Source organism: Nicotiana tabacum, chromosome 10 (assembly GCF_000715075.1).
Source record: "Nicotiana tabacum cultivar K326 chromosome 10, ASM71507v2, whole genome shotgun sequence".
NCBI classification, from domain to species: domain Eukaryota; kingdom Viridiplantae; phylum Streptophyta; class Magnoliopsida; order Solanales; family Solanaceae; genus Nicotiana; species Nicotiana tabacum.
Window position 1 is genome coordinate 161,533,379 of NC_134089.1, and position 24,620 is coordinate 161,557,998.

At 36.8% G+C, this 24,620-nt stretch overlaps 1 protein-coding gene across 1 annotated transcript; it reads right to left on the reverse strand.

Annotated features, from left to right (window-relative positions):
• Positions 1-12,043: 12,043 nt before the first annotated feature.
• Positions 12,044-13,913, reverse strand: LOC107826568 (hyoscyamine 6-dioxygenase-like). The gene is made up of 5 exons (XM_075223621.1): positions 13,800-13,913; positions 13,487-13,714; positions 13,090-13,355; positions 12,533-12,842; positions 12,044-12,432 (listed from the first exon to the last, which is right to left on the reverse strand). Exons 2-5 carry the CDS (start codon positions 13,685-13,687, stop codon positions 12,187-12,189), a joined length of 1,023 nt encoding a protein of 340 aa, XP_075079722.1. The 5' UTR covers positions 13,688-13,714; positions 13,800-13,913; the 3' UTR covers positions 12,044-12,186.
• Between the last annotated feature and the right edge of the window lie 10,707 nt (positions 13,914-24,620).

The window sequence follows — 24,620 nt, forward strand, 5'->3', positions numbered from 1 at the left end:
GGTAGAACATTTTTGCCTAGGGGGATCCAACTCATAGTTCCGGGTAGAAGTACTCTTCGCTCAAGTTGTTTTTACGCAGATTAACCCAGGTAGAACCTTTTTGCCTAGGGGGATCCATCTCATATTTTCGGGTAGAAGTACTTTTCGCTTAGGTTGTTTTTATGCAGCTTAACCCAGGTAGAACCTTTTCTCCTAGGGGGATCCAGCTTATAGTTCCGGGTAGAAGTACTCTTCGCTTAGGTTATTTTTACGCAGCTTAACCCAGGTAGAACATTTTCGCCTAGGGGGATCCATCTCATATTTCCGAGTAGAAGTACTCTTCGTTCAGGTTGTTTTTACACAACTTAACCCAGGTAGAACCTTTTCGCCTAGGGGGTCCAACTCATAGTTCCGGGTAGAAGTACTCTTCGCTCAGGTTGTTTTTTCGTAGCTTAACCCAGGTAGAACCTTTTTGCCTAGGGGGATCCAGCTCATATTTTCGGGTAGAAGTACTATTTGCCCAAGCTTAGTTATCATAGCTTAACTCAGGTAGAACCTTTTCGCCTAGATCTAGCTCCTATTTCCAGGTAGAAGTACTCTTCACCCAGGCTTAGTTTTCATAGCTTAACCCAGGTAGAACCTTTTCGCCTAGGGAGGATCCAGCTCCTATTTCCGGGTAGAAGTACTCTTCGCCCAGGCTTAGTTTTCATAGCTTAACCCAGGTAGAACCTTTTCATCTAGGGGGATCCAACTCCTATTTCCGGGTATAAGTACTCTTTACCCAGGCTTAGTTTTCATAGATTAACCCAGGTAGAACCTTTTCGCATAGGGGGATCCAGCTCCTATTTTCGGGTAGAAGTGTTTTTCGCCCCGGCTTAGTTTCATAGCTTAACCCAGGTCGAACCTTTTCGCCTAGGGGATCCATATCATATTTCCGGGTAGAAGTCTTCTTCACCCAGACTTAGTTTTCATAGCTTAACTCAGGTATAATTGTTTCGCCTAGGGGGATCCAGCACATAGTTCGGGGTAGAAGTACTCTTCACTAAGGTTGTTTTTACGCAGCTTAATCTAGGTAGAACCATTTATCCTAGGGGGATCAAGCTCATAGTTTGGAGTAGAGGTACTCTTCTCTGTGATTGCTTTTCTGCAGCTTAACTCAGGTAGAATCGTTTCGCTTAAGGGATCCAGCTCAGGGTAGAAGTACTCTTTGCTCAGGTTGTTTTATGTAGCTTAACTCGGGTAGAACCGTTTCGCCTAGGGGGATCCAACTCATAGTTTTCGGATAGAAGTACTCTTTTCGCATGTTTGTTTTTTGTAGTTTAACCCAGGTAGAACTTTATCACACAGGGGGATTCAACATTTTTGTCAATAATACATGATGCCAACCCCTGGTTACATTTCCTTTTTCAGTAATACATGGCACCAACCCCTGGTTACATTTCCTTTTTCAGTAATATATGGCCCCAACCCCTAGTTACATTTCCTTCACCAGTATAGGGTACGCCAATCCCTAGCTGAGCTTTCCAACATAGTGTCACCAATCCCTAGCTGGGTTTTTTAACATAGGGTCACCACTCCCTAGCTAATAATATTTTAGATATAGGGTCTCCACTTCCTAGTCATTTTTCCGACATAGGGTCTCCACTCCCTAGTCGCGTTTCCAACATAGGGTCTCCACTCCCTAGTTGAGGTCATTTTAGACATAGGGTCTCCACTCTCTAGTCGTCTTTTGCCAACATAGGGTCTTCACTCCCTAGTTGAGATTATTTTAGACATAGGGTCTCCACTCCCTAGTCGCCTTTTGCAAACATAAAGTCTCCACTCCCTAGTTAAGATTATTTTATACATAGGGTCTCCACCCCCTAGTCGCCTTTTGCCAACATATGGTCTCCATTCCCTAGTTGAGATTAATTTAGACATAGGGTCTTCACTCCCTAGTCGCCTTTTGCCAACATAGGGTCTCCACTCTCTAGTTGAGTTTATTTTTAGACATAGGGTCTCCACTCCCTAGTCGCCTTTTGCCAACATAGGGTCTCCATTATCTAGTTGAGATTATTTTAGACATAGGGTCTCCACTCCCTAGTTGAGATTATTTTAGACATAGGGTCTCCACTACCTAGTCGCCTTTTGCCAACATAGGGTCTCCATTCCCTAGTTGAGATTATTTTAGACATAGGGTCTCCACTCCCTAGTTGCCTTTCCAACATAGGGTCTCTTCTCCCTAGTTGAGTTTATTTTTAGACATAGGGTCTCCACTCTCTAGTCGCCTTTCCAACATAGGATCTCCACTCCCTAGTTGATATTATTTTAGACATAGGGTCTCCACTCCCTAGTCGCCTTTGGCCAACATAGGGTCTCCACTCCCTAGTTGACTTTTAGTATAGATATAGGGCTCCACTCCCCAATCCCTTTTTCTCAAGGATACACAATCCTGATTTTATTGCTTTCAATAAAGAAGTAGTTTAGAATTTTGTTACAATAACTCATGAAATTTTCTTAGTGAAAACTAGGGTAGAAAATTTCGTTCGTTTGTTTGTTTTGGTGTTTGAGCAGGTTTTACCTCGAGGCACAGGGTTCGAGACGACCAAAGAATGAGTCTCAATCCAGAATAAAGAAAAAGGAAAAGAAGTGAACTCAAAGTGCAGAAGCGGAGAAAGATACGAACTACTCAAGATATGATTGAAGTCACAAACTTTGCATGTCCCGTCTTGATCCGAGAAGTGAAAAAAGGAAAGAACCAGCACCTACAGCTAACAAGCATCAAGATTATGATCAGAGTCCACATGAAGAACCAACCAAGACTCAAGATCAAGCTTCAGAAGACTCATAGACATGAATCTTGTAATTCATAGCTGATAGGTTTGTTTAGTTTTTTTAGACTTTGATTTTGATGTAATAATGGGACCGCAAATCGGAACCTCGACGGAACCTCACTCGACTCCTCAGCTCAGCATTTCATCTATTTTCTTAAACTACACGCGACCTAATTCCCTTATAACCCGGAATATATAGGCCGTACAAACTAGGACTCAGTTGCACCCTATCTTTTATAGCCAAATATTAGTCATATTGCTCATCTTTTCTTTGCGTGAAAACTCTTCATACTTCCACGCAAAGAGGGGCATGCTGTGAACACCTAATTTTGACCATGTTTGAATTCTTTTTCCCACTTATCTCACAGATACCTCACTTCTTATCCATCTTCCGTTCCTATTCCACACGCGCATTCCCACACCCATATTCCCGTGTCCCCCACGCCTGTCCCCCATCCCACTTTCCTTTGTCTCTACCCCACTCCCCTTTGCTTCCCACTCTTTGTCCCCCACATGCTCCCCACTCTTTGTCCCCCACTTGTCCACCACTCACAATCCCTATCCTCTCCATAAAAAACACACACACGGATGAATACCGAGAAGAAGGCAGCCACTACATTCTCCCTTTGTCACACATATTCCTCCTCTAACGAACCCACTAAAAATCAGCCCGAAATTACAACAAAAGCTGTCCAAAAATGCTGCAAAACTTACCTCCATTAACCCCAAAAAACCACCTCCAAAGGCAACTGAAAAATAGCTCTTAAACTTAATAAAATCCAGCTGAAACAGTCCTCTTTTCCACCCAAATACAGTCCAAAAATCAACGCCCAAAACTCTATTGAAATCACCTTAAAACAGTCCACTTTTTTCACATGAAACAACAACATTTTTTCAAGTCGATGTTCCGTCGCTTGAGGTCGTCGTCATCCAAGGTTTTCCGCTCACTTTCCTTATCTATGTTGGAAGGTTTTTTTTGAGGTCCATTTTCTAACTCTATATTTGTTTAATATATTATTTCCGTTGTTCTTTTTATGTTGCAAATGAGAATAAAGCTGTGTTTCTGAGCATGAGCATGTTAGTTAATTTAATTTAATTTTCTTTATTTGTGTGCTTATGCCTCTATCATCATTGAGTTAGTATATTAAATTATGCTTCTTAAACTTGGAATTTAGACTATCTAGAAAGTGTAGAATGGGCCATGTGAGTGTTGATTGTAATTTATTGAAGTTTTGGATTTCTTAAAAATAAATTTCAAAGCAAATAATAGAATAGGCACAATAGATTTTAAATGTGCGCACCATGTCATTAATTTTGAAGTTTTCATTTTTTTCCCATTTTAGTCATTTAGGTCATGTATTCGGTTTGAATTTAGTTGGCTCTACTTTTTCTTAAATCTAACATATAGGATAATTCTCCATGCAATAACTCACATATCGTTAGTAAGTTTTAGGTGAGTATTAATAAATCAATTATCGCAATTGTGTACACGTACGCGTGGCATGATTTTGGCACAATAAACAAAACGCATTTACACACATGATTCGTTTAAAAAATAATCTTATTTTTTAATAAATAAAAGAGGATAGGTAAAACATGAAAATCATAGAAATCACAGTTTATTTATAATTAATTAAAGCCATGTTTAAGTCAATAAAGCGACCGTGCTAGAATCACGGGACTCGGGGAATGCCTTACACCTTCTTCCCGGTCAACATAATTCCTTACCCGAACTTGTTTTCGCAGACCAATAATAAAGAGTCAAATCTTCCTTTGAATATGGATTCAAATAAAAGGTGACTTGGAACACCCAAAAATCAATTCCAAGTGACGACTCTGAATAACAAAATAATCCATATTTCAAAATTGTCACTTTAATTGGAAAAAACTCTTTAACCCACAATCCAACATCACATTATCATTTGGAGGGATAAAAAAGAGGTGTGACAACCCTAATTTTTGACCTCCACACACTCATATCAAGGGTCATTTTCCTCGGTAAACTGAAGCAGCGTGATGTCCTGCCTAATCACATCTTCCCAATACTTCTTTGGTTTGTCTCTATCTCTCCTCAGATCTATCAATGCCAACCTCTCACACCTCCTTACAGGGGCTTCATTTCCTCTCCTCTTCTTATGCCCGAACCATTTAAGAATCGCTTCCTGTATCTGGTCCTCCACGGTTGGCCCCCACCTTATCCCGAATGTCTTCACTCCTAATATTATCTATCCTAGTATGCTCATGCAACCATCTCAACATCCTCATTTCTTCCACCTTCATCTTCTAGACATAAGAGTTCTTGACCGGCCAAACCGCTACCTATATAAAATAGCTGGTCTAACCGCCGTTGTATAGAACTTATCCTTAAGTTTTTGTAGCATATTCTTATCACATAGAACACCGAATGCGAACTTCCATTTCATCAACCACGCTCTAATATGATGTGTGATATCCTTGTCAATTTCTATATTTCTTTGGATTACTGACCCAAAGTACTTGAAACTTCCTCTCTTGGGGATGACTTGTGTATCAAGCCTCACATCCACATCTGCTTCATGAGTCACTTAATTGAACTTGCACTCCAAGTGTTTTGTCTAGGTCTTGCTCTGTCACGCCCCAAACTACCCCTTAGACGTGACTGGCACTCAACTAACACCACCCGCCAGGCGAACCATACTTTCATACCTTAGCCATCAATTTACAACATTTGATTAATTAAATGAGTATCTAAATAATCTGATAATTAATTACGAACAATTAATATCTCGAAATATTATACTAAAACTCTAGCTCAAATCCCACACTAGACCATGGAGCATCTAAGAGAATTACAAAAGACATCATATGAATGAATAATAAAAACTCTTTTGGCAGCCTTCACGAACAATGCGGTGACTCACCTCAATAACTGAATCAACTCTAACGAACTCTTCAGCTACTAGCTCCGTCTTCACCAATAGTATCTGCATAGACATACAGGTAAGGAGTGAGTTATATGTAAATATAACCCAGTAAGATCCTCGACCCGTCACTCTGAATACCTCTGGAACAAGTGTTAGAAAATACAAACACACAACGAGCACAAAAAATAATATGCACATAAATCTTTCACCATATAATTACTCTATAAGGTCCAAATAATTATTCAACAACAATACTATATACATACACTAAGGACTTGTCATTAACGGTAGTGAAGGAAATTAACCAAAGACCCCCAACGAGTCCACGACAGCATACACAATGCCCCAAATCTACCATGACGGCATACTTAATGCCCCTAAACTACCACGACGGCATACACAATGCCTTAAATATATTACGTCAGCGAAGAAATAATTTCTAACGCCTCAACACCATAGCACGAGGCTACGCCACATCACACCATATCACAAAGTTAAATAATTTTAGCTTTTACAAAATAATATATATTTGCGACTGGTCAACGACCACCGATTCTACCAAGCGCATGCTCGTCCCAATACATGGACTAGGCAGACAAAACATATTTTCAAATGAGTTTTGTAAAAGCAAGCATCAAAGCTTAAAGTCTCACTTACCTCGCTGACCACAACTTTTCCAACCTGGCAACGTCTAGAGCACCAACCAAACAGCCTTCAATGCCCTCAATCTATATAACATATTGATAAATGATGTCACATAATGGGTCAAACTCAATATCCCTAACTTTCAACCTTAGAGTTAAACCTTAATATCTTACACCTTAATCCATGAATTAAAGAAGAAAATTTAATAATACCACCATCTAACTTAATTATCAAATTAAAATTTATATAAATTAATACCCGTGCTCCAAGACATTAAGTAAAATAAAGCATCTTTATACTAAACAAAAAAAATAACGAACAGTAGCTAGAAAGGAGTAAGTCCAAAAATCCGAATAAGGTTTTATTAAATAATTGGTTCAAAATCTGATGCAACTTTAATAATTGAGTTCTCATAAAAAGTTTCAAATCCTATATATAATTCTACTAAACATAGCATAGTCACTGAATTCTATTGTTTTATTACTAGTTGACAAAAATTCAATTAAAAAGACATACTAAAATTTAGTAGTACCTGAACTCAACACCAAAGTGTAGCTAAAATGATTCTTTTTGTTGCTTCTTATACAATGATGTTTTGCTTCAGAACAAGTGTTAAAACTTAATGTTAATGGAATCAACCCAATTGGCTTCTATGCCTGCGATTCACGTTGCCCTCAAGTTTATATCCCAAAGCCTCCTTTTTGTTTATGAATAAAACCTAACACCTGATTCCCCTAGATCATACACGTGAGATTGACAAGGTGGGGATGTCAAGATCCAATTCTATTTTAGGCGGTAATAGCACCCAACACCGTTGTTAGGCAAGCCAACACTGATCAAACTAGTGATTTCCCGTCTAAATAAATTATTATGTGGATAACATGTCCTCACTTGTTAAAAAGATTTAGAGATTTGCAAACGTAACATAATTAAACGGAAGCAAGTGAGTACAAATCAAAATTATGTAAACAAGTCCAAAATCATAAGTCTACTAGTGTGTGTGCCAAGACCTGATGTCACAAGTATGTGGGCATTTTAGTAGAATATACAAAGGAATGTTAATCTACTCTCTAAAAGGAAATAGACAGAAAAGTATAACATAGAGAAGACTCTAGCTGCTGCAGAACGACTCAGAAGGCAGCTCATCGTGAAGTCTCGAAATGGGGATCAAATCTGCGCGTCGGATTGATGACCAGATGCGCCTGCCTCAAATCATGTACAATTAAGTACAGAAGTGTAGCATGGGTACGTAAAAATATGTATCCTGTAAGTATCTAGTCTAACCTCGAAAAAGTAGTGACAAGGAGTCGACTCCGACACTTACTAAGGGCCAACAATATAATAATATGAAATTCTAATTAAGCATGATATATAGAGATAACAATAAAACTCAGAACAAGAAAAAATTGAACAATTCTTTCATCATATTTAAGAACCCAAAATACTTCCTTCATTTAAAACAATGATCTCTCGAACAATGAATTTATACAAGTTATAAAAAGGACTTCCAGTTCCATTGACACACACGAATTCCACTGAGGACGTTCGGTCAGGTCCAACATAAATGTAAACTGTGCACTGCCTAGGGTCGAACGGCCCGAACCATAGATGCATCTAATTTATCCCGCTCGCGAATCATACGTGCGCCGCGATCAAATGTGAATTTATCAATAAATCATGATCCTTCCTTGATTCTTTTCAAAATAAAGACAATTCAACTTGAAGCTTTTAATTTCCTTGAAAATCCTCAACTTAATTCCATTTGCTACAATTAACAAATATAATCAAATAACAGTGTTTACAAAGCATGGTGTAAACCTAAAGCTACTCGGACATAAACAGGAATAGTAACTACGTACGGACTCTCGTCACTTCGTGCGTACGTAGCCCCCATGAATAAACACATATTAATTAAGTTCACCTATGGGAAATTTCCCTATTACAAGGTTAGAAAAGAGACTTACCTCGTCTCAAGGCCTACTTTCCGGTCCAAGATTATGCGCAAACCCTCATTTCGGTGCCGAACAATCAAAAATTATTCAAATAGTGTAAAAACTAATCAATATAGGTTTAAAAGTTCATATCCCAACCATTAAAGTAATTTCCCAACTCTAAATGCAAGATTCCTAAAATTCATCCCGGGGCCCACGTTCCCGGATTCTGGAAATTTCTGAAGAAACTTGTTACACATAACCTTAAGAATATAAATATATGATTTTCACTAAGTTCCATAACCATTTTCGTGGTAAAATCTCATTTTTATCAAAAACCTAGGTTTTCATCTAAACCCATAATTTTCACTAATTTACATGTTATAATCTACCCATAAACTATGTATTAAACTCACATTAGGTAGAAATTACTTACCTCACAAAGCTAGGTCGAAATCCCCTCCTTAAGAGCTCTCAAATTGCCCAAGAGTGCAATAAATGCCCCCAAAAATGCCTAAGTCCCGATTTTTAAAACTCACTGCCCAGCTGCCCCCTTCATCGCGAACACAGAAGGGGCCTCGCGTTCGCGAAGGCAAACGGACCAGGCCTCCTGGAGACACTACATCGCGAATGCGAAGGCTGGACTGGCCTAACATTCACGAACACGAGGGCTACTTCACGAACGCGAAGAACAAATCAGCGACCCAACCCAGCCCAGACTCCTCTATGCGAACTTGAGTCACCTTACGCGAACGCAAAGGTCACTGGCCCCAGACCTTTGCGAACGCGGACAAGCTATCACGAATGCTTAGCACAAATTTACCCCAGTCCTAATCCTTTAAGAAAACCAGAACTAGGATTTCTGGTTTTCTATATTTTGTTCTGAGGGGTCCAAAACTCACCTGATCCACTCGGGACCCCGTCCAAGGGCACCAACAAGTCTGTAAACATGATAAGGACATGCTCGAACTCTCGAAATGTGAAAATCAACAATGAAACCAAGAATCACATCCCAAAACCAAATTGAATCAAACTTTGAACTTCAAGTTTTTCAAATTTCTTCGAATGCGCCGAATCATACTTAGACTACTCGGAATGATACCAAATTTTGCGTGCAAGTCTTAAATGATATTACGAAACTACTTCCGATCTCGGAATTTCATACGGACCTCGATATCACTAAAACCAGCTCCAAACCAAATTTAAAGAACTTCAAAATCCTTCAAGAACCAACTTTCACTATTAGACGCCAAAACGCTCCCGGTTCATCCAAAACCCAATCCGAACATACGCCCAAGTCTGAAATCATCATATGAACCTATTGGAACCATCAAATCCTAATTTTGAGGTCGATTACTCAAAATTTTGACCGAAGTCAAACTTGGCCTTTGAACTGAGGGCCTCTATCTGATATAATGGAAACAGGCACACCGTGCAACCGAACTATCTCTTGAATATAAATCTGGGCCAACTTCTCTGAAGTATAAGTAGTTGCAACTGGAATGAAGTGTCCCGACCTTGTAAACCTATCAACAATGACCTAAACTACATCAAACTTTCGCAAGGTCCGCGCAACCCAACTACGAAGTCCATAGTAATGCGCACCCATTTCCACTCTAGTATAGTCATCTGTTGGAGTAGGCTACCTGGACTCTAGTGCTCATACTTAACATGCTGGAAACTTAGGCACCTAGCTACATACTCAACTATGTCTTTCTTTTTCCGTTGCCACCAATTGCCTCAAGTCACGATACATCTTCGTAGCACCTGGATGAATGGAATACCACGAGAACTGTATGCCTCCTCTAGAATCTTCCCTCTCAAGCCATCAATATTAGGAACACATAGACGACCTGGAGTCGCAGAACACCATCCTCGCAGATAAAAACCTCTTTTAGCACCACCCTGTAGTACCGTCTCTCTAAGAACTGCCAAGTATGGATCATCAAAATGTCGAGCCTTGATCTACTCCAATAGTGAAGACTGGGCAACAACACATGTAAGGACTTGGCTGGGCTCTGAAATATCCAACCTCACAAGCCTGTTAGCCAAGGACTGAATGTCCAAAGCTAGTAGCCTCTCTTCTGCTGAAATAAATGCCAAGCTACCCATACTCTTTGCCTTCCTGTTCAAAGCATCCCCGACTACATTCGCCTTGCTTGAATGATAAAGATTAGTGATGTCATAGTCCTTCATTAACTCAAGCCATCTGCTGACTCAAATTGAGATCCCTCTGCTTGAACAAATGTTGTAAGCTGCGATGATCGATGTAAACCTTACCTGACACCCCATAAAGATAATACTTCCAGATCTTAAAGATCTAACTTTAACGCATGCTACATTTTAAAGCTACTAGATGATTAAATTATCTCAATATTGATGGAAAAACTCCGTTATTGTAGTTTGTTCCGTAGATTCCAATCTCTTACTAGCAATATAAGGCATGAATTAGCAAAGATATCCAAAAGTTCAGTAAAATGATATCTAATAGCTTTCTCTGGAAGGTAATCTAAGCGGTTAACAATTAAATATTCTATCGCAATCCAAGTAGCAGTAGGTTGAGTTCAAAATCTTTAAAGTTATTATTAGTCATCTATTAGAGATTCTACATGAATGTTATAGAGATGCATAAGCAAACTCCAGGCAAGCCTCTCTATAACAATATTCTCATATAATAAATTAACAACTATTCATTATAAAGATTAAGTTTATCTCGAAATCGATTTTTTATGTTATATTTTACCTCTCTATAAAATCTTTTTACCTATAAAAACAACATTCTAGCTCTTTTTAAAATACCTCGGTACGGACTTTTTAATGCGACATACATGGGATTCTTCTTCTACGTTTAAGAAAACAACGCAATACCAAATGTTTTCAAGTCAATTTTCTTTTTAGTTTTAAAAAATTGTCCACTTACAACAAATATACAGAAAATATGTAGATATTGCTACGGGGTACGGTGCAAACGTATTTTTCTGATCTTTCCACTAGGATTCAACCAGGAAAATGCTAGATAATTTGGGTTTAAAGAATAACGATACTGTCTCAAATTTCATGCAAATCTGTAGGCTCCCTTATTAATTACAACTAATAAGTTCAGTATATTTAGTATGAGCAAAAATTGATAAGATAATGAATCTTGAGTTAACCTAGTCCGTGAACTAAGAATTGCCTGGAGCTTTATTAGAACACAAATTGTCACATCTATTACCATTGTGGTAAACTAACACACACCCAACCAGGTACACCTTCCCTTGCTAACCGGAGCTTGGACAATATAATATAAGGAGAATTGGTTGTGGTCTCCAATCTCCATATATGATTTTGTCATGTGTTTGTCCTTATTTCTTATCATATATTTGGGTTTTTTCTTTTGAACAAGAGCACAAAATATTTATCATAATTATTTTTACCTTTTATGAAAAGAAAAAAATATACTTTTTTTATATTTTGCTAGTCATTTTCTTAAATGAAAATGTTTTGGACTTCTATAAATTGAGGGGGTGCCAAATTCCACGTCAATTATGAGTGGAATATTTGATCTCCTTAATTACATCATCTTGATCAATCATTATCTTATTAGCCCGCTTTCAGAGTTGTGTTGGACCCAAAATCTATGTCTTATAATCATAATTAAGTAAATAAATAAAATTATGCTTTCTCCAACACCTTAAGCTTTTAAAATATAGATGGTCACTCTTCAACAAAATATGTTAAAATACTTTATGTAACTATGTAAATACATGGTAGATTCTATGAAGAAGAAAAATTAAATAAAGCTTCTGATTCATTAATAATAGGCTCACTCCAAACATGGTTTACAAGTTACAGTACAAAGATAATACACGTAAAGCTCTTATTGAGGAAAACAGAAAAAGTAGAAGCAACTCTCATCCATTACACACACAATGCTTAAACACCGATCTTAAAAGGCTCCAATGCTGCGTGATACACTGATTTCTTACTGAGGTAATGGGGCATAAATTCCTCACCCCATTTGAAAGATTTGAACAATGGAGGATTGCACGAATCAACAAGTGATTTTGCAGGCTCAACGATATCTTCTGGACAAATAAAAGTACCAATTGACGTACGAGGTCGAGTGGTGTTAGTCACCACTCTATGTGCAACGCTTGCTAGCTTCCCGTTGCTAATCACCTGCATTTATACAAAATATAGAAATATTTATATAACTTTGAATTAGTCTTTCAACAAACTGCATTCTTTTCTGTTAGTACTAAAAGTTAAGAGACTGTACCGTCAGTGGCAAACCAGAATTGACAACAAATGCATTAGGTGTAGGTTCTACACCAATCCATTTCTCATCCTTTAATATTTGAAGGCCATATACTTCTTGTTGGATTATGGTTATGAGATTAGGATCACAATGTCCACCAACTCCCAAAGTTAAACTTGGATCTGGGCATGCGGGGTAATGATTGACAAGCATTCTCTGCCCCAAATCTTTGTCAAAATAACCTGCCTCCAACCCTAATCCTTCACTTACCAAACCCAAGATAATCTTGCTCAGCTTTCTCACTTCAGCAGAATATGAACCTATAACCTCCCTGAAATTTCGTTCTCATATTTTACCTTGACATGAAAATAAAAGGCACGAAATAAAAAACAAAGGGTTGCCCGGTGCACTAATCTCCCGCTATGCGTGGGGTCCTGGAAAAGGCCCGGACCATAAAGGTCTATCGTACTTAACTTTACCTTGCAATTCGCAAGAGGCTGTTTCCTTGGCTCGAACCCATGACCTCCTGGTCACACGACAATAACTTTATAAGTTACACAAGGAAAAAAAATAGGTACCTATATCTTGGAGGGTTATGAGGCCAAGTATTTTTGTCTTCCCCATCAACATTGCAGCTGTGTTCTAAGACATCCCTCCAATAACGATGCTCCTCTGAACCATAATGCTTGGCACTGCTACTATACAGTGTTGCTGCACCTCTTGATGTATTATTTGTTGCTTCTTTCGCGTAATTCGCTTTCTCTTCCACTGGCAAACTGAAGAATTCCTGGTATACTTTCATTGCCCCCTTCATTAGATCTTCCGGTACTCCATGATTGATTACCTGTGTACAAAAACTCTTATAGCCACACACAAATAGTACGAAATGTCTATTAAAGTTTCAAAACTCTTCATTTCTCTTAAATTTCCTGTCGAGTTAAACTGCGGGGACTATTGCAGAAAAAATTGAAGAACCTGAAAAAAACCATATTCTTCACAAGCTTTACGAAGTTGTTGAACGATAACAGCACGTTCTTCGCCCTTAGCTTTTTCCAAATCAATGAGTGGAATTTCCTTATCAATTAGAACTGAATTCAGTGGTCTTTCATGCAATGGAATGCAATGGCTAGGAGGAACTGTTTCTACTTTAGACCAGCTGGAAATGAGGTCCGCCATATTCCTTTTTTTGTGTATTAATCTAATCTAAATAAGGAAACTTAATAAATAAACATAGAAAAGGTTGGTATATTCAAGCACCCAAGAATAGAAAAAGAATGAGATGTAATACCTGGGAAACAAAGACTTCAGTTATTGCTTTTTTGTTGTTTTCTTTACCGGAGATAAAGGACCATATATAGAGAAAAAAATTGCATAACACGTCCTTGAAGTTTTTGGAAATTATTCTAACAATACGTGAATAAGAGTATATATCTATAGAAAAATTACTTTTAAAGTAGATAGTACCTGCTCCTTACGTTCCATTTATGTGAACTTGTTTGACTGAATACGAATTTTAAGAAAAAATTAAGACCTTTTGAATTTGTGGTCCTAAACAAGTCAAAAAGGGATCCAAAGTATTTGGATGGTTATAAAAGCTTCTTATTAATGATAGAATTGGAAGTTCAAACTAAATTGTTTCCAAATTTAGAAATGGATCTTTTTTTAGAACGGACCAAAAGAAAAATAGGTTCATATAAACTGGAATAGAGGGAGTACATAAATTCCATTTTGTTAACAGTTTAACAATGTGTATTATATTATTCACCACATAAAAATCTTTATAACATTATTATTATTGTTATATTATTATTATTCATAATTAAATGCAAATGATTTCGTAATTATTGAGTGTTTGGACAATTCAGACCATGATACTCCACAATCGATATGGTTTCACGACACTGATTATGAAATGGTTTCACGGCACTGATTACAAGGGTTGAATATGTGATGCAATTAATAGAGGAAGGTAGATCTGAATGAAATGGTTTCCCGGCACAATTATTAGGGTTGATTATGTGATGCATTAATGAGCAATTAATTGAGATTTGCAGAAAGTATGATACTCCCCTCCGTTCCACAGTAGGTAATTTTCTTTTGACACACTCATTAATGAAATACTAAATTCTAGATGAAAATAGTTAGCGTTACTAAACTACCCTTCATTAAATGGTGCACCATAATTATAGTAGTACTTACATCTCTTCTCAAATGTGAGGAGTAAATAACTTTTTAGGGATATGTACATAAAGGAAATTTTGGAAAAACAAAATTGAATTTGTTCTTGATTATATAAATGGACAGTTATTTTAGACCAAAATAAAAAAAACAAATTGGTCACTTATTGTGAACCGGAGGAAGTATACTCCGTTCGGTCATAATAAGTGACTTTTTGGCCTTTGGCATGTCTTTTAAGAAAATACTACTCTCTTCGGTCCATAATAAGTGACTTCTTTGCATTTGACATATCTATTAAGAAAATACTAACTTCTAGAGATAAAAAAGATGTATTTACTAAATTATCCTTAGTTAAATTTTGCATATTGTTATCTTTACACATGGGGATATGTAGATTGTTACACCCCATGTTTTCGTACGTAAGAGTATGTCGTAAGTCAATTGATGTAAGCTCAAAATGAAATCATCTTTGAAAAGCTTACAAAGTTAGCTAATCATGTTAACATGGAGGTTACAAATATTTAAGATCATGAATACCAAGTACCAAGAGCGTTTGAAGGCTTAGATCACTACAACAAATTTGATTATTAGTGATAAATTATTTTGTCACCTAAAATTCATATTTCGTCACAAATATTTTTTTGTGACAAAATTTTTTTTGTCAATTTTTCGTCTTTGAAATACCGTCACTAATAGTATATAAAGACAACTTTGAGTTTCGTCACAAAATAAAGTTATATTAACTACGAAATATTTTTCGTCCCCAATTAAGTTATATTTATGTCGAACTTGTTTGTCATAACAAGTGTCGAAATTTTGTAGTTAAAAGTATCATGTCGTCACTAAAAAGGTCTTCAATACTGACGATTCTAATTCGTCACTAATTATAATTTTAATTAGTGATGATATTAATTGTTGTTAAAGCTATACGTAATTTGTAGCTAAAAGAATATGACTGTGTCGCTAATTGGTTATGCTTTATGTACAAAAGAAATCTTTCATCTCTAAATATATAAAATAGAGACAGATTTGTTTGTTGAAGAAGGCAACATTTTTGTAGTTGAAACTCTTTTGGGTCTCGACAAATAGTGTTGTTAGTGATGAGACTAATTTGTCTCTATATGTTGTCTTAGTTAGTGATAATTTTAGTTGTCATCAAATATTAAGTTAATTTGTAGATAAAAATATAATTATGTTGTTCATATGAAGGCAAATCCTGGACAAATTAATTTTTTGTCACTAAATGTACTCTTATGTAAACCAAAAACATCACAGAAATAAAAGAGATACATAATACCAAAATTCATACAAAAAAATATGTACTATACATCTATAATTGTTCTAAGATAACATCTGAGTACAAACTACAAACTAAAAGCCCTCAAACACAAAAAGTCTAATTGAAATACATGTTAATGCTAAAAAAAATAAAATAGGTATGTTGCTTCCTTATGTGTGCAGCGTCCCTTGGTTAAAACTCACATTTTTTGCACCTTCATATACCTGTGAAAAGGAAAAAAAATTAGTATTACATACTTTCTAATTTCGTGATTTAAACAAAATATATCTTCAAACTTAAATCACAAAATTAACACTGATAATTAGTGAATCAAATAATAAAATGAGAAATAGATAGTAATAATTAAATTCTCTATAAAACCCTACACTACATCAAGAGAAACTTACCTCTTCATCAAAAGAATGTCAAGAATTGCTTCGTTAAGCCATGAATCAAGGCCTTCAATTAATAGCAAAGGACAGATTTCACAACAAAAGCTTGTGGAATTACTTTTGTGTTGATCAACTTTTGCATAGAGACTAACAGAGTATTGGTACGAGGTCAATATCATACGAGGGAGATGAGCTGTTTTAGTTGGGTAATAGAAAACAATTGGTAGAAAAAGGAGAAAAAACACTAAACATATGCAGGAACTTCTCTTTTCTTTAGGAGTCTACGTAGTTGTAGTTGAATTGGATACTTCAAGTTAATCTTAGTGGGAGGTTATTCGTGGTTTATAGGGAGGGAATGGATGAGAGAAGAATTTTACACGAAAATATTGGAGGGAAGGTGAAATAATTGAAAGTTTAACATTTTTTTATATTCCCTCCAATATTTTCGGGTAGAATTTTCATACATAAAACTTCTCTCCTTTAGACTTCCCATTAAATATTAAGATTATATTAAATTTGTATTTTTGTATATTAATAATTTCAATTTTCAAGAGAATACATTAAATTCACGCCAAGAAAATAATCAAGGCTAGAAAATATTGTAAGAAGTGTCGCATTTTATTCCAAATATTTTAAATATTACGATCTCTATAGTTCTACTGATTCTTCTTTTAAAAAAAACAAAAATAAATTTGAGAGTTTTTAAGCTTGATCTTGAATCTAGCCATGAACAATAATTTTAAATTCAACGAACAGATACTTTAGACTCGTACTCCTTGAATCTTGATTTATTTTTCGTTCTTTCTTGAGCTTGATCTCGTAAGTGTCTAAAATGTCGGGTGTCCCTTCTTGCGTTTTAATTAGGTACTTTTTTATTTCTATTTATTTCTTCCTTTGGTTTGTTCTTTCAAATTTTACAAGTCTGAATTCATATTCAAATTTAATCACCATAAAGCTTTAAATAACTAAATTACATATGTATATTAAAATTAGTAACATTGAAGGATGTAGCATATAGTCGATGAATTTTGACTGATTCCATCTTTTTCAGCACGGAGTATAGATGTATGCAAATCGTAAAATATTACTATTTAAAAAAATGAACCTATGATTTTAAAAGCGTAATGAATTCAATAATAAAATTCAAAAGGTTGAACCTATCAATCTCTAATGTAAATATAAAAAAGAAAGATATTAATTGGAATTATAATTTTTTCTAATATGCCATAAATTTCAAATTGGTATAAATAATGATGGAAACATATATACCACTTTTTCTAAAAAAAAAAGTTAATTTTTATCCGCTTTTATCTCAACAGACGATAATCATCTTCTATTATTAAAGTTTAAGTAAGACGAAATTAAATTAAAGAGGTACACTAATTTTGAAATGTAGATTTAATTTTACGGTATAAATTTAATATAAAAACCAAATAAAATGGTTCGCTTCAATATGAAATTAAATAAAACTAAAAGTTTTTCCAATAAAAAATTGAATTCATGTGCTCAAAGTAGAAAAAACACATTCATACAATTTCTAATATAAATAAAATTGGGGATTCATCGCTCAATAATTTTTCAAAAATGATTGTTTCACTCACTAGTTCAATTAGTCTTATGTATATTGCAATTGCCTACCAATCCAATGTGTCTGCCAGTGAAGCAGAAACTCAGAAAATTCAAACCAGACATGAGCCAAAAAATCAAGGAGGAAGTCACTAAGCAGATCAAATCCAAAGTCCTCAAGGTAGTTGAGCACCCAACTTGGCTAGCCAACATTGTACCAGCTCCGAAGAAAGATGGGAAAGTCAGAGTATGTGTTGACTATCGAGACTTAAACAGAGTAAGTCCCAAGGACGGCTTTCCACTGCCAAATATACACATCCTGATGGATAATTGCGCCAAACATGAACTCCAATCCTTTGTAGATTGCTTTGCGGGTTATCACCAGATTTGGTTGGATGAAGAAGATGCGGAGAATAACAGCTTTCATTACACCATGGGGGGGTGTACTGCTACAAGATGATGCATTTAGTCTAAAGAATGCTGGGGCTACTTACATGAGAGCCATGACAACTATCTTCCATGATATGATACACAAGGAAATAAGGGTGTAGGTTGATGACATCATCATCAAATCTAAGAGGGCCGCAGATCACATGGCAGAGTTGAGAAAGTTCTTTGACAGGCTGGACAAAACTTCAAATTCATAGTTAAAATGAAATATGGTTTTCTATCTTTTAACTACAAATTATTTTTGTAGCCAATAATGACACGATTCAACTATAAAATTAAGTCGCAAAAAATTAAAAATTATATATTATATGAAAAAATTCGTTGTGACTAAATTTTAGGTTAAATAGAGACAATAAAATAATTGTCACTAATTGTTTGCACTATCAGTGACAAAAAGTAAGGTCACAATTAAATATAAAATTTTATGGCTGAAATTTACAATATTTAACTACAAATTGTAATTTGTCGCTATTGTAACCACATATTTTTTATGACAAAAATTTGTCGTATCCAAAATTTAACTAATTTTATGACAAACAATGGTTCGTTGCTAATTAGGTACATCATTAGTGACAAACTTATTTGTCACCGATAACTTCAATTTTGTGGCTAATATTACTCAATAAATGACGGCAAATTATTTTTTGGTGGGAAACTTTAGTGGACAATACTTTGCTATGAAATTTTATGTTTCGTCACTAAAAGTATGTGATTTATGTATTTAAAGACGAATTATAATTTTTGTCATGAAAAGTAAACAATTAGTGACGAATTTTATGTCGTGGCTAATAATTTCGTTGCGAAATATCATATTTGTTGTAGTGATCGATGCTAAACGAATTGAAGAAAATAAGTTTCGTCGAAAGTTGACAAGTTGAAATGTTAAAACATATACTTTTGCGGTGAGACTAGGGTACTTAACATTATAATGAGATTATTTTAGTCGCATGATAGTCATGTGTTATGTTTTGAAGTCAAGCGAGTTGTGGAACAAAAGTTAGAAAAGGTCATCACAAGTTCCATTCATAAATGTGTTGAAACTTAAGTCAAATACAACTGAGCTTTTCTCCAAATATACATGAAATTAGGGGATGATCTACCTATCAAATTGAAGATCTATGAGTCTAGTTTCTAGCCATTAAACTGTTTATCGATAAGAAGTTGGAGTAGAGAGATATTCATATTTTTGCGAGACTGCGCAGACTGGTAGGTGACAAGTAGGTGCATCACCTACTTGCCAAAAGGAGAGGCCTCAATTAACTCGGCCAAGAGGGGACTTTTAAGGGATAACTAACTCATTTATTTCACTCATATTTCAGACCATTATGACTAGAGTTAACCCCTGCAACTCTTCCCCAAAAATCCCGCACAAACCCTAGGTTATTTCGGATGTTACGATATGATTCTAGTGCTGAAAACCCCAAACAGCTTGCTAGTTTCTCTTTCTCCTTCATGTAGCTGCATTGGGGGATAGATTTTTGATGGAGAAAGACTAGGTTTCGTGGTTATACTCAGTCCAAGGTAAGTTTATACTTCTCCTTCCATTATTTATGCTTGTACGAGTTGTAACTCGACCGTAAAGACTAGACCTAGCGAGTTTCAAATGAATGGTATGCTGTTTGTTGTTGCATCACAATTAGCTGGTTGTTAACTTATTTTTTAGTTGAATTGAAGGCTGGTTTATAGGATAAAAGGCTTAATTATGTATTGTTGGGTTGTCTATTTTGCTACTATTTTTATGAAATTTGGGAGGATAAAGAGTGTGGAGAAACACCATATAATGGCAGGGTGGTTGGCTGGTCGTTCGTCGTTACATTTTTTATGTTGTTGGACACTACTTTGGTTGTCGTTTTATGTATGAAGTGATTAGGGTGTGTGGGCCATTTTGTGGTATATTGTGATGGAGATAAGGTTGGAACATGATGCATACATATTGTTATTATTGTGTTCTTGCTGTTGTTGGCATATGGTATTGGAGGAGGGCCTTGTTATAGGGGAGATGCTGCCAAAACTTACGTAAACAAGCTACTAGTTTAAGTTGCGCACTTAGCCTTTACTCAGCACTGATTTTGAATCTCCTTATGCTGTGGTAGATTAAATTGAGTTGTTTGAAGAATTGTTTGGAAGGCATTAAGGACTCAACAGAGTTAAGGTATGTAAAGGCTAAACCTTTCTTTCATTTTGGCATGATCCAGTAACGACATGTGTTTGATAACGAGACATAAACAGAAGTTCATATTCCTAAACTTATGTACATTTTCCTAGTCTCATAAGTTACTGCACTCTCCTTTATCAGGACTTTGTATTCAGTTTAGTTTTGTCTTCTATCATCCCAAAGAGCAGAAAGTCTATATAGATACAGTATTACAGTATTTTCACTACAATCGAGCTATAATCGATGGGCATGCCCCTATTGGGCAACCTCTGATCAGATGGTGAGTTATATACCGAGCCTAATATGGTCGATCACCTATAAGTGAGCCTAGAATGGCCGAGATACAGAACCTAGTATGGTCGAGCGCTTATGAGCGAGCCTACTACGGTAGAGTAGATACACATACCGAGCCTTATAAGGTCGAGCAACTATTTTACTTACTATATTGAGAGATTTGAGTCAATACCAATAGTTAAGCATTTCTTCAGATTATCTTTGACTCCCAATTACTTTCAGTTATTATATCAATTCAGTTTCAGCTTTCAGTTATTCTGTTGCCTTACATACTCGGTACATTATTTCGTACTGACGTCCCTTTTGTCGGGGACACTGCAATCATGCCTGCAGGTCCTCATTGATAGTTAGACAGACCCTCATCAACTTGGTTCGTAAGCTCCACTTCCTCGGAGTTACTAGGTCTAGATCTTGGAGTCCATTTTATATATATAGATTTGATGGTAGGTCGAGGCCCTGTCCCGACCATGTTATAGTTCAGTTATCTCTAGAGGCTTGTAGACGAGTCCTATATATTTTTTATATCAGTAGATGTTCATGGCAGCTTCATCAGCCTGCACAGTTATACATATCAGCTTTTGGGTATGTTTACCACATATTTAAGAGAGAGCTTATTTTCAGATGATTCAGAATATGGCCTCATCGGCCTAAGTTGAGGTTTACCTCTCTAGAGTTTTGTCACGACCCGGAATTCCCACCCTCGGGAGTCGTAATGGCGCATACTCGTAGAAATTAGGCAAGCCATGAACTTAGAAACCACTAACTCATTCGTTTTTATACATGTTTTACCAGTTAAATTATCAATGATTAAGCACTTAAATAACAACGGAAAATAAAATTTAGCAAAAGTCTTAAATAAATATGAAACCCAAATATCTAGAAACCAATACATGTCTCTACCCAGAACCTGGTGTCACATCATCCACAAACTACTAAGAATACTACATACATCAGTTTGAAAGAAAGATAACACTGTCTGTCTCGAATACATGAGATAATAGAATATAAAATAGGATAGAGTAGACGCCGGGCCTGCAGATGCCTGCAAGGCTACCTCGGTGTCTAGGTGGACTGAAGGCTGGCTCCCGAGCTAATGTTGCTACTCAAATGCTATCTGGTATCTGCACATAAGTGCAGAGTATAGCAGCAACACAACCGACCCCATGTGCTGGTAAGTGTCTGGCCTAACCCCGGCGAGGTAGTGATGAGGCTAGGACCACACTCCAGATAAACTTGTGCAGTTATATAATATATGGCGGAAAAAGTAAACAGGTAATAAACAATCAAAGCTGGGGAAGGGGAACATGCTTCGGGGGTAGCAAATAAAACAGAATATCAAAGAATAATAAGGAAACTACAATTTAACTTCTAACACAGATAAAAAGAAATAAGGCAACTTTCACTTTCAGTTTCATCTTGTTGAAGGCGTGCAACCCGATCCCATTTCTCATATCTTGTGGTAGGCATACCACTCGCTCCCATTTCATTATATCTCGTGGTAGGCGTATCCCCGCTCCCATTTCATTATATCTCGTGGTAGGCGTACCACCCGCTCCCATTTCATTATATCTCGTGGTAGGCGTACCACCCGCTCCCATTTCATCGATCTTGTGGTAGGCGTACCACCCACTCCCATTTCATCATATCTTGTGGTAGGCGTACCACCCGCTCCCATTTCATTATATCTAATGGTAGGCAAACCACCCGCTCCCATTTACAAGTCATCACAAAATTACAAGAAATCCCGGCAAGGGAACAAAAATAATATAATAACTTCCCGGCAAGGGAACAACAATATCGAAAATAATATAATAACTTCCCGGCAAGGGAACAACAATATCGAAACAGTCATCACGACAAGGGAGAATCAGCAATAACCAAATCCTAACTCATTTTGTACTCAGTTTAATTAATGACAATACTCAATCATAACTAAGATCTACGAGGATAAAATCAATCTTTACTCAATATAGGAGATCATTAATTAAAGCATCCGAAGTGCCATCTAAGAGCACAACAACGTTTAAATTTAAGACTCACGGTCATGCTCGACAACAATGTATAGATACTCGTCACGATGCCTATACGTCGCACTCAACAAGAAGCAAGTAGGAAATAGGACTCAACTCCTAATACCTCAAGCTGATGTTAGACTGAACACTTACCTCGAACTTTCACGGCCAACTCAAGCCTCGAACACCGCTTTTCCTCTCAAATTTGGCTCCAACCCAATCGAATCTATACATAATTGACTCAATATCATCAATAAGTGCTAAACAATCCAATTCCAATTATAACTTTCCAATTATTCTTCCCAAAATCCCAAAAATCGACACCGAGCCCGCTTGGTCAAAACAAAAGGTTCGGACCAAAACCCGATCACCCACTCGCCCACGAGCCCGAATAAATAATTTGTTTTCAAATCCGACCTCAAAACGAGGTCTAAATCACAAATAATCAAAAAGCCCTAACTCTATCCAAATCCCTAATTTCTACCCATAATTACATGTTTTAGGCCTAAATATCTAGTGGGTGTTGATGAAAAATGAAGAAAACAAGTTAAAGATTACTTACCCAAGAGATTATGGTGAAGAGAAGCTTCAAAAATCGCCTAAGAGCTTTGGAGAAGAAGAGGTTTGTGAAATTTTTATAAAATCCCGAAAGTGTTCTGTTTTTTGGCCTTTTTATTAAAATCACTGGGCGAAAATGCCCTTCGCGTTCGCGACTGATCCTTCAGGTTCGCGATAGTCAGGCTGGGTGAGCCTTCGCGTTCGCGTACAGGGGTTCGCGTTTGCGGAGAGTAATCTCCTCGAGCCCTCGCGTTCGCATCCAAGGGTTTGCGTTCGTGTAAGACAACTACCCCACCCCCTGCCCAGGCCCATTTGGCCTTCGCGTTCGCGTGGCCAGGAACGCGTTCGCGAAGGGTTATCCCCCCCCAAAGCCTCGCGTTCGCGACCTGAGCTACACGTTCGCGTAGAAGGAAATTCCTTTAGCAACAATTAACCGATCACGTTCGCGGGGGTACTCCCGCGAACGCGAAGAAGGAAGTACTAGAAGCCCAACATCTGAGAAACCTGCAACATTTTCTAAGTCCGAAACACTCCGAAACACATCCGAATCACACCCGAGCCCTCGGGGCTCCTAACCAAACACACGTACTAAGTCAACAACTTCATACGAACTTATCCGTGTGATCGAATTGCCAAAATAGCCTAAAAAACAATTAATCAAACCTCAAAATCAAAGGATTTTTCTCAAATTTCATAAAACATCAACTTTATCAATTTAGGTCCCAATCACATCAAATGGACTCCGTTTTCAACTGAATTTTACAGAAATGACTTAAACCATATATAAGATCTGTACCGGGCGCCGGAACCAAAATACGGGCCCGATGCCATCACTTTCTAATCTGATTTCATTTCAAAATTCCTTAAATATTTTTAGAAAACACTTTTACTTAAAAATTCATTTCTCGGGCTTGGGATCTCGAAATTCGATTCCGGGCATATGCCCAAGTCCCATATTTTCCTACGGACCTCCAAGACCGTCAAATCACGGGTCCGGGTCCGTTTACCCAAAATATTGACCGAAGTCAAATTTATTCATTTTAAATTCAAATTCATCATTTTTCACAGAATTTCATATTTAAGCTTTCTGTCTACGCGCCCGGTCAATGCACGCAAATCGAGGCAACTCTAAATAAGGTTTTCAAGGCCTCAGAAGCACAGAATGCAATAAAAAAATAGGTGATTACCCTTTGGATCGTCACATTCTCCACCTCTAAAACAACCG

What these genes read in the sequence shown, in the direction of transcription:
- LOC107826568 (XM_075223621.1), bottom strand. Translation starts at nt 13,687, where the DNA reads ATGGCGGACCTCATTTCCAGCTGGTCTAAAGTAGAAACAGTTCCTCCT. An exon ending in AAGAATATGGTTTTTTTCAG is followed by an intron (nt 13,356 to 13,486) that starts GTTCTTCAATTT and finishes TTTTGTACACAG; the next exon opens with GTAATCAATCATGGAGTACC. An exon ending in CATAACCCTCCAAGATATAG is followed by an intron (nt 12,843 to 13,089) that starts GTACCTATTTTT and finishes ACGAAATTTCAG; the next exon opens with GGAGGTTATAGGTTCATATT.